This window comes from Nannobrachium achirus (assembly GCF_963921795.1).
Source record: "Nannobrachium achirus genome assembly, chromosome: 19".
Classification (NCBI taxonomy): Eukaryota; Metazoa; Chordata; class Actinopteri; order Myctophiformes; family Myctophidae; genus Nannobrachium; species Nannobrachium achirus.
Genome location: NC_137826.1, coordinates 52,181,700 through 52,196,173, shown reverse-complemented (window position 1 = coordinate 52,196,173; position 14,474 = coordinate 52,181,700). Strand labels below are relative to the sequence as shown.

Below are 14,474 nucleotides of genomic sequence, written 5' to 3'. Positions count from 1 at the left end.
AAAGCTTAAGGCTCCAAACAGCCCAGAACAAACTAATTAGGGTTGTGCTTTTTCTCCCCGCCTCGGGCCACCTTACCGATCATCACCACAAAAGCGTGGGGTGGATGACAGAGTACAGCATCTTGCAATGGGCCTGGTCTATCCATCTGTCTTTCAATGTTATATGAGACACATAAAGTGGTTCCTGTGTAAATAAGCCATAAAGCTTACTGGGATCTCCTTTTAGTTGACCTTATACCAGTGATATGTGCTCTCATGAAACTGTACTTTTTGTTTCTATTGCAAACTGCTAATAAAACTTTTCAATCAATCAAAGTGAAGTAGAATAATTCAGGCACCCAGTACAGTAGGTGGCGGTATGCAGCTATAACAGCAACAGTTGCAACCTGAACCTACCATAGTAACAGAAGAAGAGGTTTCTTCCTGTCTGCTGCTGCACACAGCAACAACAACAACACAGACCAGAACCAAACGTTTAGATGGAACCAAGGCATTGCATAGAACTTTTTTGTTCAGTTTCGTGTGAGTTTTTAGAACGTGATCCCCTGTGAAGGTTGGCTTATTTAGTAGAAAAAATGAACACATCCAGGAGCGAAGGTGAAGACACTAGTTTGGCTCTGGCCGAGCAACCGACGTCAGAAGGACACTGGTTCCCAAACACTGATTCGGGACCCCTTTGTGGGTCACGGACCGATTCTTTGGGGTCACAACAAGAGTAGGTTATTCATTATTATTTTTTTATTATTATTTCATATTGGTTACACATCTCCATTCAGAAACATTGCCATTAAGTAGATTGACTTCTAAATGGAGTTGTCACCTAAACCTAACCTAAACCCTAGCCCTGACCTCAGTGGGGGTATTGCTGATCTCCATTCAGAAGATTGACTTCCATTATTCTAAACTAGACCAGGTCACCTGGTTGTGCCAGACCCGCAATGAAAACTAGTATGGCACTGAACTAACACATGAACACACAGGATTTTATAGTCTCAGCAACAAAGCGTAGTGAGCTTGTAGATCGGCTGTTTTCACTAGTATGGCACTGAACTAACACATGAACACACAGGATTTTATAGTCTCAGCAACAAAGCGTAGTGAGCTTGTAGATCGGCTGTTTTGACTAGTATGGCACTGAACTAACACATGAACACACAGGATTTTATAGGCTGAGCAGCTGGAAATGTTTGTGAGCTTGTAGATGGGCTGTTTTCACTAGTATGGCTGTGGGGCAAATGTTTTGCAGCACTGAACTAACACATGAACACACAGGAATTTATAGTCTCAGCAGCTCGTCAGCCAACTCAACTCAGCTGGTCCCGTACAGGTGACGGCACTCAAGGCAATCAGCCGAGCAAGGGAAGGGAGGGGCAGATGAGCAGTCAGAGGCAAACACAGGCACACTGAGGAAAAGAGGGACACTGAGGAAAAGAGGGACCGACCGACAGACCGACCGACAAAGCCTTATGTAGGCCGACCCCCTGGGTCTGGCAAAAATGGAGGTGTCACCTAAACCCTAACCCTAACCTCGGTGGGGGTATTTCTGAATGGGGATGTTTCTAACTAAGTGGGGGTGTTTCTGAATGGAGGTCTGCCCCCTTTCTGGTTTATTTATTTATGTATTTAATTTGTATTTGTTTGTTTATTGTAAGAAATGATGTGCATAAAAAAAAACAATTCCTGTATGCAGGAATGAGAGTCAATATAGGCAAAATGCCAGCGAAGTGCCAGCCCCCGAAATGCCAGCCCCAATCCACTTGACTTTTTATGACTGTATCTTTAGTTATACATACTGTATAGCGCTCAGTGTGAATTGGCCCTTTATATAACTTTGTTTTTCAGTCTGTTGTCTCACTCACTGACTGCTATAACTACAGTATAGCACTTATTAATGAAGAATAGCTACTGTAAAGACATTAACAAAAGCAATTTTAAGTTTAAATAATAAAGAAAATTGCTTATCATTCAAACAACCATTCATTAAGGTGCAATAGGCCTAAGTGTTAAATGGCTACTGTAGGCCTAATATAAAATATAGTTGAAAATGAATATTAATTTGTTCTATTCCTTTTTAACCAAAAAAGAACAGATCAACTATATTGTTTGCTCGACATTTTACTTCTTTTAAACGCAATCATTGATATTAATGAGAGTGTTTTGACTCTCACCGTCCGCAGCCTATCTGATGCTATCACTATCTGAAGCTATGGACACGGGCGAAAGCGCCATCTGAGCACACATTTAAAACCTTATGTGTCACATTTAGCTCCCTTGCTTTCTTTGATATCAGGGTGAGTCCAAAATGAAGCAAGCTCGTGTTCTTTAACTGTAACACCAAAAACACTGCCAGAGACATTGAGAGCCCAAACAGGGGGGCTGTCTGTCACCCCGTGAAAACAATAGCAAAGATTTACATCTCTATGTGCGAGGTGAGTAATTACCAGTCAATGGACAAGGAACTGGCTGAGTGAGGCAGTGAGCGACATTCTTTTGTAAGCTGGGCTGTTATCCCTCTCCACATTATACTGTCCAGTCAGGTCTTTACACAATGGAAATAGAGATTTTTTCAGTAAATTTTTATTTTCTAATTTAGGCTAGATCAGATCTCAGGAGGTAGGCGGGCGCATATGCCGCCTAACGCTGATTACGCACCTGTGTTCCAGCTCACAACGCAGCGCGAAGCAACACGTTGTGAGCTTGTAGATCTGCAATTTTCACTAGTTTGGGTCCCGGGCGAATGTCTAATTGCTCTTTTGCGTCACACAGGCTAAAACGTTCCGGAACCACTGCGTTAGAAGATCCAGATGCAGACGTGGGTCAGTCGGTCCCTTCGGACTGCACCAGTGCTGACGGAGCCACACCTGAAACCCCCCGAAAGAAACCTGGGTCCAGGACAGGTTCGCTCGTAGCTTCTGCTGGCCCTTTTCTTCCAACCGTATGCATTATTTGTAAAAACGCGAGCAAGTACATACGAGCGAGAGGCCAATGGCAGAGGGATCGACTCTCGCAAGCAAGAATGTCCTCAGCGGGTAAGAAGACACAGACAGACCTCTCTCTCCACACAGGAGGAGACACATTCTACACACAAGAGACTTTTTCTCAAGAATTCACAAATTATGGTCAAGTACGAGAAACCTTTTTTATTTTTTTATGTATTCTCCCGTGTTTTGTTGAATTGTGTTTGTTTAATACTTTTATCAGCCTTGCTTCATAGCATTATAAAATAATGGAATTTCACATTTCAGACATAATAACACAAAAAAAGTAGGCGTACAGAAATTGATTTGCTGTCACATGGTCTCTCTATAAACGCTCTGACGGGCAGAGAGAGAGAGAGCAGCGCCTCTCGCAGCTTCGCACTGACCAGGAAATTGAGGAAGTGGCCTCAACATAAAATGTTTTTTAATTGTAATTCTGCACATATAAAATATATGTACCCAATCGAATATATTGGTTACATAGATATCGTTCACGTGAACTAGTTTGTTTATGCTTCCGCTTTATAATGATCAAAATCGGTATGACAGCACTGCACCGCGGTCATGGTCAGCGAGTTCGAGTTGGAGAGGCCCTCATTGCGCGTTATAGAGAGAGATCTCTCTATAGCGCTGCTGCAACTCAAAGATTTGTGACAAAGTGACAAGCCAGTGGGCCAATTACCGATTCTATAAGTGTCTTTTGAATCCTTCTAAGGTTTTAAAAAAAAAATATATATATTTTTCTATAATGTCAGCAATCTGGCTATCCATCGTCAAAGAAAAGGTCCTTTTCACTTAACAGTTAACAGCTCAGTTAGTCTGTTCTTGAGAGACTACTATGTCAGTGGTTTTCAAACCTTTTCATGTGAAGGACCCCTGTAAAAAAATATTCATATCTCAAAATATTTCGTTCCAGGGACCACCCAGAAGCAAAATTTGAGTTACAAACGTTCGCTCTAAAAATACATATATTCAAAGATTTGCACACATTTTCACGGCTTTTAAAAAAAATAGCAGATCTACAAGCTTGCAGCGCTGCACTCGGTGCCGCGCTGTGAGCTTGTATATCTGCTATTTTTCAACAGTTAAAGCAGTCAATAATTCTAGGCCTAAATGGGTTAAAGGTCTGTTGCTGAAAGCTGCTGAGATGAAGGAGGACTCTACAATGCTTCTGCATATTAAAGACAAAGACTGTGCGGCCCTGGAGATGCAGTACCACAGGACCTGTTACAAGCTGTACACCAGGTTCCTGTCAAAGTCTGCGGCAACAAATACCGCAACCACAGATGAAGAAGTGTAAGTTATTGCATTGCATTATCAATTTGCTCACATTGCACATTTCAAAAGTAAAGCATTGATGAACAACATAATGGTCTATATCTTTTCATTTAGATACAATCTCGACAGGAACTTTAATTGCCTGAGAAAACATACGTTTACATTGCCAAAGCAAGTGTCAAATTCTAACAAAACAAACATTGAAATGGGGAACGCATATACAGTTGGAGAGGGTACCGCATTGTGTTGACAGAGCTATGTCACGCACGCACGCGCGCGCGCACACACACACACACACACACACACACACACACACAGTACACACACACACACACACACACACACACACACACACACACACACACACACACACACACACACACACACACACACACACACACACATGGTATAAAGCTTTTAGAAGCAATTAGCAGCAATATTTTGCAGTCGCTTATGGAAGTAGCCGTGTTTCTTTTTTCCCCCTCAATAGTATACAAAAAAGACTATTTAAAATGTGTTTAAAGGGATCCCTGGCTAATACCACAAATATGCCTAATACATTATAATTGTCCTCTATAACTACAATGTAAAATTGTGTTTGCGTGTGTGTGTGCAGTTCACAGTTAGACTCCCTCCCATCAGGCACAGAAGCAACCACAGAGTCAACTGAGGTAAGCCAAGCTGAAAGTGACAGTGAACACACAGATAGTACAACATCTGGACAGAAAAGAATGTGCTTCCGATACGGTCCGATGCGATAACCGATTCGAGAGAGGGGACAGTCACAGATAACCCAAATGCAGCCGATATAGTGAATTTTTGAGCTGGAATGAAAACAGACATTTTTCTGTGTGCACCGTTGTGATTTTTTTCACAAAGTTACAGTGCAGTGGCCTCCCACAGCAGAATGTGTCGGATGCAAAATCAGTTTTTCTTTTTTCTTTTTACTGGATACATTATTTTTTGTATTGTCCCTGTCAAGTAAATATGTATAAAAAGTAATACATTTTTATATTCAAATATGCATTTTTTCCCCATATTCGAGATTTGAATATTGTGTTTGGTGAAATGGTCCTGTCTGTTAGAGCCTCCCATTACTGGAATGGGTCCGCGTCAATATGCCGACATGCTGGGGTCCATTCTGACGACAGCCCACTAATCCTATGACAAGAAGCACCTGAAGTGCTTCTTGTGGTGGAAAAAAGTACTCCATTTTTATACTCAAGTAAAAATATCAACTCCCTCCCTAGCTTCCCTAGCTTCCGCCGTGGCCTGAAGACTCACCTCTTCAGACTCCACCTAAGTCTAAGTCCATTTATTAAAACATAAATAAAAATGGGAAAATGGAAATAAATTATTACAATAACAAATATTAAAAATAAATGAAAAAAAGTTATCGAAAAAACACAGCCAGCTCACATATTAGGAGCGTAGTATGAGTCACCAGAAAAAAAAGACAGGTGTTTAGATGAATCTATCATGGTTAAAATGGAGTTTGATGTTACAATGTGTTTGTAGAGGAATGGGGCCTGGATGGGAAGGAATATCAAATATCTAAATATTGAATCAAGCCACATAAAATCTGTCCAGGCCAGGTGTTCACAAAAGCCCGATTAGACGATAAAATGACGTACCTTTTTTTTAAAGTGGAATATCCCTTTAAGAGTACTTTCTTCCCACCACTGAAAGTAAAATAAGATTAGTGGGCTGTCGTCAGAATGCACCCCAACGCGGCCGCTGTTCCCCGTCGGAACACCGGCCATCAGACAAGGGTTCCCACGGTCATGAAATTCCTGGAAATATTTTGAAATTAGAAAAATATTTTTCCAGTACTGGAAATGTTTTGGAATTGATCAAGGGTCCTGGAAGGTCCTGGAAAAAATAGCTATATGAATTGTCTTTGGTTATTGATTTTGTTAATAACCTCTGAAATGACAAATTAAACATGGGCCAAATTGTCAAATATTAGAGGCAGAAATTGCGACGCGTTGTGAGCATGTAGATCTGCTATTTTCACAATAGAACCGTGTTATGCAAAATTCCTCAACTCTTAGTGCTCGTCAGGGTGCCGGGTCCCCAGTTAAAACATGATTATTTTGGGGGTCACGGCCTGAAAAGGTTGAGAACCACTGGCATACACTACCTGTCTTTGGGCATTGCACATAGGAGTAAGCGACTCGTTATTGAGCTGAATTGTTGTTATATAGTCCTGGAAATTGGGTTAAATATTCTGGAAAAGTTTTGGAAAGGTTTTGGAAATGATTTGGTAAAGATTTGTGGGAACCCTGTCAAAATTATGAGTGGACCCCCCACTGGAATACGAGAATAAGAATAAGAGAAAACACCAACTATGAGTTCACCCTCAAAATGACTTTGTCTTTCTATTGATTACTCACGTCATGGAGACTTGAGTTCAATAAGGTTTTCATTTGTCACATTCTTAAGACAAAACCTTTATTATAGTAAATATGCCCTTATTGATTCCGGATGGGGACCCCAAAAGCATTTGGTCCCCCATTCGGAATCAATGGGGGTACATTTATTGTAATCACATTTTTGTATTAGGAATGTGACAGATAATGTTGTGTTGAACTGAAGTCTCCATGGTATGAGTAATCAATAGAAAAAAAAAAAACGGTCTATAGGAGCGGTTAGCACCGCTCAATTAGAATACATGAGGATAGTGCATTCTAATGACCCTGAAAGGTCATGTTCAGATACTTTGAAGACAAAGTCATTCGAAATGACAAGTCTGGCATGTGGCAGAGTGTTATTTCTGTTGGGACGATATTTGATGTCTTCTTGCAAAATGATGGCTGTACTGTATTTTCGCTCCCATGAAGTGTCCAGGATATAGGGTTGGTTAGGCATGGTAAAGCTCGTACTTCGATCTACATGATAATTATAAGCTGTTTATTTATATTCTTTGAATTTCAAAATTGTCTTGAGCTGGATATCTCTATAATACATGAAAATAAACCACACTTTTAGACAGGGCCCTGTGATTAAAGCGCTCTGTCTAAAGGTGTGGTTTGTTTTCATGTATTATAGATAAATAAATACATGACTCATACAATTTTGAAATTCAAGGTTAGCACCGCTCAATAATTTTTTATGACGTAATTTAGGCGGCCTAAACGCGTTCTAAATCAGAGTTAACCAATCGGGTGCCTATGTGACTATGACATCATGGACAGATCAACAGAATCGAAGTGTTTCATTGGTCTAGCGGACTCGTGTCATCATCATTTATGACATCATGTTTTTTTTTAAAGCGGTCTATAGGAGCGGTTAGCACCGCTCAAAAACTTAGGGGGTCAACTACTCAGTTAAAACAAACCAAATTTGTAATCATGGGTAATTACCATCTCCATTTGTCTCTGGTGTCACTCATATTTTCACTATAATTGTTATCCCCTCTTTTCCTGCCTGCTCAGGGACTACAGATGAAAACTAGAAGCAGTGCTCTTCGGACCACTGGTCTCCGCCAGGTGAGGAGTGTTGGTTGTGGGTTTGCATGGTTTGGTTTCGCTGCTATCGTGCAACAGTGCCAGAGATTAGCTGTTCAAGGAAGGACAGGGTGCAAAACATAGTCTCGGCCATGCCTTTCGGCAGGGACCATTTACATTGATAGTAGCCCCTGATAGTGTGTTGCAATTGACCAAATTCACGTTACGCAACTTCCTGGCGCTGACGTCACGGTAGAAGGGGAAAAACTACTAATATCCCATAGAGTTAACACAGAAATCGCAAATTTAATGCAATTTCCGAATAGTAATGTATAAAATACAGCTAGCATGATCAAGAACACAAGATAGTACCAGTAAGACTCCCTAATCGGGAGATAAGCGACCGTAGGTCACTTATATCCACAAATAGGGCAAAAATGTGTTTTGCCCAAATCTTCCTGATCCATGTTGATGACATGAGTGTAGACATACTGTGTAGTGATTTTCGTGATTTTAGGGCAAAATCTGTAGGAGCAGTGTCCAAAAATGTGTTGTTAAAAATCGGCCTGTACTAGGTGGCGCTATATGGGACAGATTGATGTTGATGGGATGAGTGTAGACATACTGTGTACCGATTTGCGTGATTTTAGGGCGAAAATTGTAGGAGCAGTGTCCAAAAATGTGTTTTGCAAGAATCGGCCTCATGGTGGCGCTAGAAGAGGGCCATGTGAGAAATGAGGGGTGGGGTCTCCGCGCCGGCAAGGCGGACGAATAGGTACCGGCCCCGGCTGTCCCGGTCGCTCCTAGCCGGAGTTACGGCATTTTATGTGAGCTGCAGTGTAGGGGGTCCTCCACTGGGGGCGCCACCACTTTTGCATCCGTTCTGGAGCACCAGGAGTCGGTGGTCCCCGGGAATTCCCCGTGAGCAGCCCCGTTGGGGTGGTCATTTGGTCATGTTTGCGCATTTGGTCATTTTTTACATCTGGGGGTCCCCCAGGGACCTGGGGGTCCCTGGAGCTCCGGGGGTCCTTGGAGGTTGTAGTTTGGCAGCCAAGGAACGTGTGTGCAAAATTTGGCATGGATCGGGGCAACGGTTGCGGAGATATAAGCAGGGAAAAAGTGTGACGTGTGAGGTGTGACAGACAGACTGACAGACAGACGGAGTTACTTACTTACACTTTGTGGTGGTTTTGATAGTAAAGTGCGACCTACGGTCGCAAAAAGGCACAAAGCGGTGTAATTTACTTTACCGTTCGAAATAAGGATTTGTTGGCTTTAAGTCCAGCTATTTCTATGTTATTTTACCCTCCAAAGCTGACGTCAGCACCAGGAAGTTGCTGAGAAATTCGCTGAGTGCGCATGCGTGGGTGGGTTGTGAATAGGGTCTATTAGTCCACTGTAGTTGCATTTGAAAGATGTTCCTGTATGTCTGCAAGACTGCCTTGTACTGATTTATGTGGGTGCCAGAACTGTGAGAATGTTTCAAAGGAAACTGAAGAAAGAGCTACTGTATGTATATGGGATGATAACTCTCATAGTTACCAGTGAGACTCCCTAATCGGGAGATAAGCGACCGCCATGTCGCATACACAAACTTGAGGCAATCGTAGCCAATCAGGAGAGAATATGGAAAATGGGACAGATCCATGTTGATTACATGACTTTAGAGATACTGTGTACCACTTCTTTTAGGGCAAAATCTGTAGGAGCAGTGTTCAAAAATATGTTTTGCAAAAATGAAGAAATAAGAAAAACAGAAGAGGGACATGTGAGAAATGAGGGGTGGAGGTTGTGGTTTGGCAGCCAAGGAGTGTGAGTGCAAAGTTTGGCATGGATAAGGGCAACGGTGGCAGAGATATGAGTATGGCAAAAGTGTGACGTTACGTGATGGACAGATGGACAGACAGACGGACAGCCGGTGGAGCTTTCCATAGTAACTGCAACCTGACGGTCGCAATAAAGGGCTGCAAATATGATGATGATGTTACTGATTGTTTTCCATATTTTCTTTGAGGCCATCGATGAGAAATACAAGGCCATCAGCACAGCACAGGAGAGGAGCCCCAGTCTGCTCCCGGAGGAACCAGAGCCTCCACACATTAAAGAGGAACAGGAGGAGTTTCTTCATAGCCTCGAGGTGCCTGAAGGATCCATGCTTGTATTACGATCAGTCAAACGAGAAGATGAAGATGAAGACATCTCTTCACACTGGTCTGCAGTTAAAATTCAGTGGGAGGAGACCGGTGGAGGTCAGTCAGCTTTAAACACACTGAAATCAACGCAAGTTGATTTTCCCGGGACATGAAACCATTGCAATCTTTTTAAATAATAATAGAAAAAAAGATTCTGTCTATACATACAGGGGACAAATGTTTTTGTTGTAAAGTTTGCATCAAAAAGCTCAAATGAAAATAACCAAAATCAGTTTGTAACAAAAATAATTGTAATCTGAAGAAATTCATATTTTTTTGTTGCAAAACTTTATTTCTTTATTATTATTATTTTTCAAGAGGGGTGGGATAGAGACTGTGAAACAATTCATGAGGATTCATAACGGGGGATTCACAAAAAGTCTAATGAACAAATGAGCTAATGTTGTGCTGACAAAAATACATGTACAGTAAATGGAAGCAAATCGAAATGACAAACGTACATCATTGATTTTGTTAACGATCTTAAGCGATGTCAAGTAACTATTACACGTAATAATTGACTAACTTTTCACACTCTTCTTTAGGCGATATGTCTTTATCTCCTGTGACATCTAACGGTCCTGCTGCCAAGTCACAACACCCACAAAGAGATGAGGCTTCCACTTCTCTTCTGGCTGATATGAACCCAGCAGCGGTGGTCCTTCACAACCTCCCTCTGAACATGGTTCACCAGGCTCTCCATCCACCAGCTCCCCTGCAGCCATGCAGCAGTGACGAGGAGGAGAACGTTGATCATTCTGACGACAGTGGCAACGACTCTGATTGGTCGTACTCAAAGTCTCTGTCAAACAATAAGAGAAAGAAGAAGAAGAAGAAAGGCAGAAAACTCAACAAAGATGTCACTTCAACGACACAGACGTCACAAGTCTCGTCAAACAATATGAGAAAGGAGAAAAAGAAAGGTATAAAACTCAACAATTATGGCACTTCACTTCAATGTCACAGATGTCACAAGCCAACACCAATGTTAACTAACAAAAGGGTCGAGGCAATTAACACATGTAGTGCCTAAGATGTTAGCAGTCGTTTTAACCTCATTTTGTGCCTTTGGTCAAAATGGCCTGTTTTATATGTATTTCTTTCTTCTCCGTGTGAAAGAAAAGACGTTCGTCGGGCCCCCACCGGGATCCCCCGTGAACATAATGGACTCAAGGCGTGTACACAGAGCCCTCAGGTCTTTGGCAGTAAACTTCATTAGTTATGGCAAAACTATGGCAGTCGGAACACAGACATCTCACACATTAATAGGATATCAGTAACCAGAACCAGGGATGTGTGTTCTGAATGAATTTAACATACCGGTTAGTTAAAATGGTGTTTGAGTCATGAAACTGTACCTTTTCCTATGCAAACTTCTAATAAAGTCTTCAATCAATCAATCAATCAAAGTTACAATGGCTTCATATAGGGATAGTAGTGTCTGATAAAAAAGAATATCAAATATTTGTTAAAACAAGCAAGCATTCCAGAGAGCCCGGACGAGAACTTAGGCTCTAACTTAACCTGGCTGACAGTGCAAGTTTCGAGTCCCTTTCTCGACGATCTTTACTCCATGTCTCTTCCCTGCCCATCTCCTTTCTTAACACATCTGGTGCCAACCCCGAGTTTCCCGAGTTTGTATTGATGCCAACGCTGTGCCAACCCCGAGTTTCCCAAGTTTGGGCCGTTTTTGAAAAAAAAAGAAATGTATTAGGCATGATCGCGATCGCAAAATTGCATGTTTAACCCCCATACCAACCCATTCTTTCAAACATGGCAGCCATGTTTGTTTACATCTGAAGAAAACATAATGGCCCATAAATCATGAATGCCTGAACGGATTTCCAAGCGGATTTTTTTGTTTGAAAGCTGTGAACAGCATCTACACACGTGGTGCATCATCTAGGCATGGGCGTGCACTTTTTACACAATTGCACAATTACATGACATTGAAGAGACATTGAAGAGAAAAAATCATTGCAACATAAGTGTTAACACTTGGGATATGCCATTATTTTGGTAATTATTTGGCTATAGAGTGCCATTGACTTGCGCTTTATTTTGAAGAGCCCCGGAAGCCACAATTGAGTCCATGTTGTGGAAATTCACGGTCTGTAATGTCGAGTGTGTTTATTTTCACACGGAAATGAAAAACATCGGCCAGAAATCCTAACTGCGGCCGAAAAAATAGGTTCTCTGTGATGTGTGTGCAAAGTTGCGCAACTCTTGGGGTATGTTTTGCGCCTCAAAAACACGATTCATCATTGGAAGAATCATTGCGATTACAATGGGTCTTCGCACTACTGTGCAGTGCTCGGGCCCTAATAATCATTAGCGGGGCCGATCGTCTGTGAACAAATTGTCAGGTTAAAGATTGTATCTTTGATCCGCTCACACGATAGAATGATCTAATACATAAAATAACCACTTAAAGCTATACTGTGTAAGTTGCTCAACTAGTGGTTGCTTTTTTCGGCCGTTTTTCGGCCGGAGTCGTCGCGGACCACCGCCGCGGACCACCGGAGCGGCGCCGCAAACCACCGCGACCGATAGTAATCCGTGGAGGGGTAGAACGCATGGTAGAACGTAATTTTCTGGCCAGGATTTGTGGATTAAGAGGTTAAAATCCTTTACCATGGTAAACACTGTAGCCAAGCGGAGGCGCTTCCTGGAGACCAGAGCAGATAAGCTGTGATTGGCCGGTAGTGTACCATGTGTGCATGATCGGCGATGTGATTGGGCAACGTTGTGTATACAGATGATGCAGATTACGTCATTTTGGCGTGAAATCCGGTCCCCGGCCAGGATCATAGAAAACATATAAAGAGAAGGCTTCAGAAGCTGAAAATAACGGAGTGGGTGTTCTAAAACTTTAGCGATTTAACAGTTAGGACAATTTTAAGATTTGTTTTATAAAAAAAGTTACATGGTACAACTTTAACACTCCCGATCAACCTCGGACCGGGAGCAGACCTGACTCAAAATCACCACAACTTTTCTACCGTGTGATCCTAGCCTTAGTGAATAGACATAGACAATATAGAGAAGCCATGATTAAAATTGTTCCTTCAAATGGCCTGCTCTGCTCTGAGTTCGACTTTGAACACATTATGTCACTGTCAATACAATTAATCTGTTCGTTCTCTCTCTCTCTCTCAGGAGTGAGGCCCCAGTCTTCCCACAGTCAGACCTTCTCTTGTTCTTTCTCTGAGTGTCCGCTTGCCTTCACCTCTCAAGTCCTCCTGTATAGACACATCAAGAGAAGCCACAATGACCTCTACTGGCGAATGGTGAGGGATGGACAGATCACCCCAGCATCCTTTCAGCAAATCCCAGACCCTATAACCAGCCAGAAACAAGGTGACACAGATACACAAGGTGACACAGGCTCTTTAACCAGCCAGAGACGAGGCGACACAGATACACCAGAAGCAAATACTCCCACAGACTCCCTGAATCACACAGAAAAGAAAGCCCACATGTGTGATCAGTGTGGCAAGCACTTCATCAACCTGGAGACACACATGCGTCTCCACATTGGACACAGACCTTTCCAATGTAACCGATGTGAGAAGAGTTTCAGTCAGGCAGGTGAACTGAAGACGCACCAGCGTATGCACATGAAAGAAAAACCTTACCACTGTAAACTCTGTGACAAGAGTTTCACTCAGTCGGGTACTCTGACGGCACACCTCCGCCTCCACACTGGGGAGAGACCTTTCAGTTGTAAATATTGTGGCAAGAGTTTCAATATTACAGGTCACCTGAGCACACACCTGCGTCTTCACACAGGAGAGAAACCTTACCACTGTGAAGTGCCACACTGCAACATGCGATTCGTTACGCTAGCTGCTCTGAAGAGCCATCAACGTGTCCATACTGGAGAAAAACCATACCACTGTAAACGCTGCGATAAGAGTTTTAGTTATTCAAATAGTCTTAAGAAACACCACCATCGTATCCACACTGGAGAAAAACCATTCCCTTGTACGCAGTGTGACGAGAGTTTCAAGTCCTCATACGACCTGAAAAGACACCAACGTGTCCACACGGGAGAAAAACCCTATTATTGTAATCAGTGTGACAAGAGATTTAGTCAACCAAGTACTCTTAGGAAACACCAACGTGTCCACACAGGTGAAAAACCGTTTCAGTGTAAATATTGTGACAAGAGTTTCCGTAATTCAAGTAGTGTGAAGTCGCACCAGAAGAAAAAACATGCCACGGTAAACAAAGTGACAGAGTGACCTGGAGAGACACCATTGTGTCCACATTGTGGAAAAGAATATGAAATATCAAATCTCATTACAGCTGCCTACCCATGTTAATCCTCTGCTTTGTTCATGTTCATGCCATGTACATACAGCTGCCATTCTTGAGAATTGGGACAAAACTTGTTTTTTTCTGCTTAAAAATACATATCTAAAGCTATTTTTTTATTTTTTTAGATCATTTATTAAACCATGTAATGGACCAACCTCCCACAGCTTAGTTTTAGAGGTCAAATCCATAAGACGGCTTATCTGAGGGAATTGACATCTGACAGAGTTGACAAAATGTTCTTTATTTATTCATTC

General features: G+C 42.2%; 1 protein-coding gene across 1 annotated transcript in view; it reads left to right on the top strand.

Annotated features, from left to right (window-relative positions):
- The first annotated feature begins 594 nt into the window (after positions 1–594).
- The window catches only part of LOC308303912 (uncharacterized protein), a 14,447-nt gene continuing 567 nt past the window's right edge, over positions 595–14,474 (top strand). Inside the window, exons 1-8 of the mRNA XM_080748430.1 lie at positions 595–715; positions 2,767–3,029; positions 4,103–4,274; positions 4,873–4,927; positions 7,694–7,747; positions 9,720–9,954; positions 10,443–10,820; positions 13,057–14,474. The exon at positions 13,057–14,474 is cut by the window's right edge and continues 567 nt beyond it. Coding sequence (XP_080604556.1) covers positions 3,017–3,029; positions 4,103–4,274; positions 4,873–4,927; positions 7,694–7,747; positions 9,720–9,954; positions 10,443–10,820; positions 13,057–14,144 — 1,995 coding nt within the window. The 5' untranslated portion in view covers positions 595–715; positions 2,767–3,016 and the 3' untranslated portion in view covers positions 14,145–14,474. The remainder of the gene's footprint in view (positions 716–2,766; positions 3,030–4,102; positions 4,275–4,872; positions 4,928–7,693; positions 7,748–9,719; positions 9,955–10,442; positions 10,821–13,056) is intronic.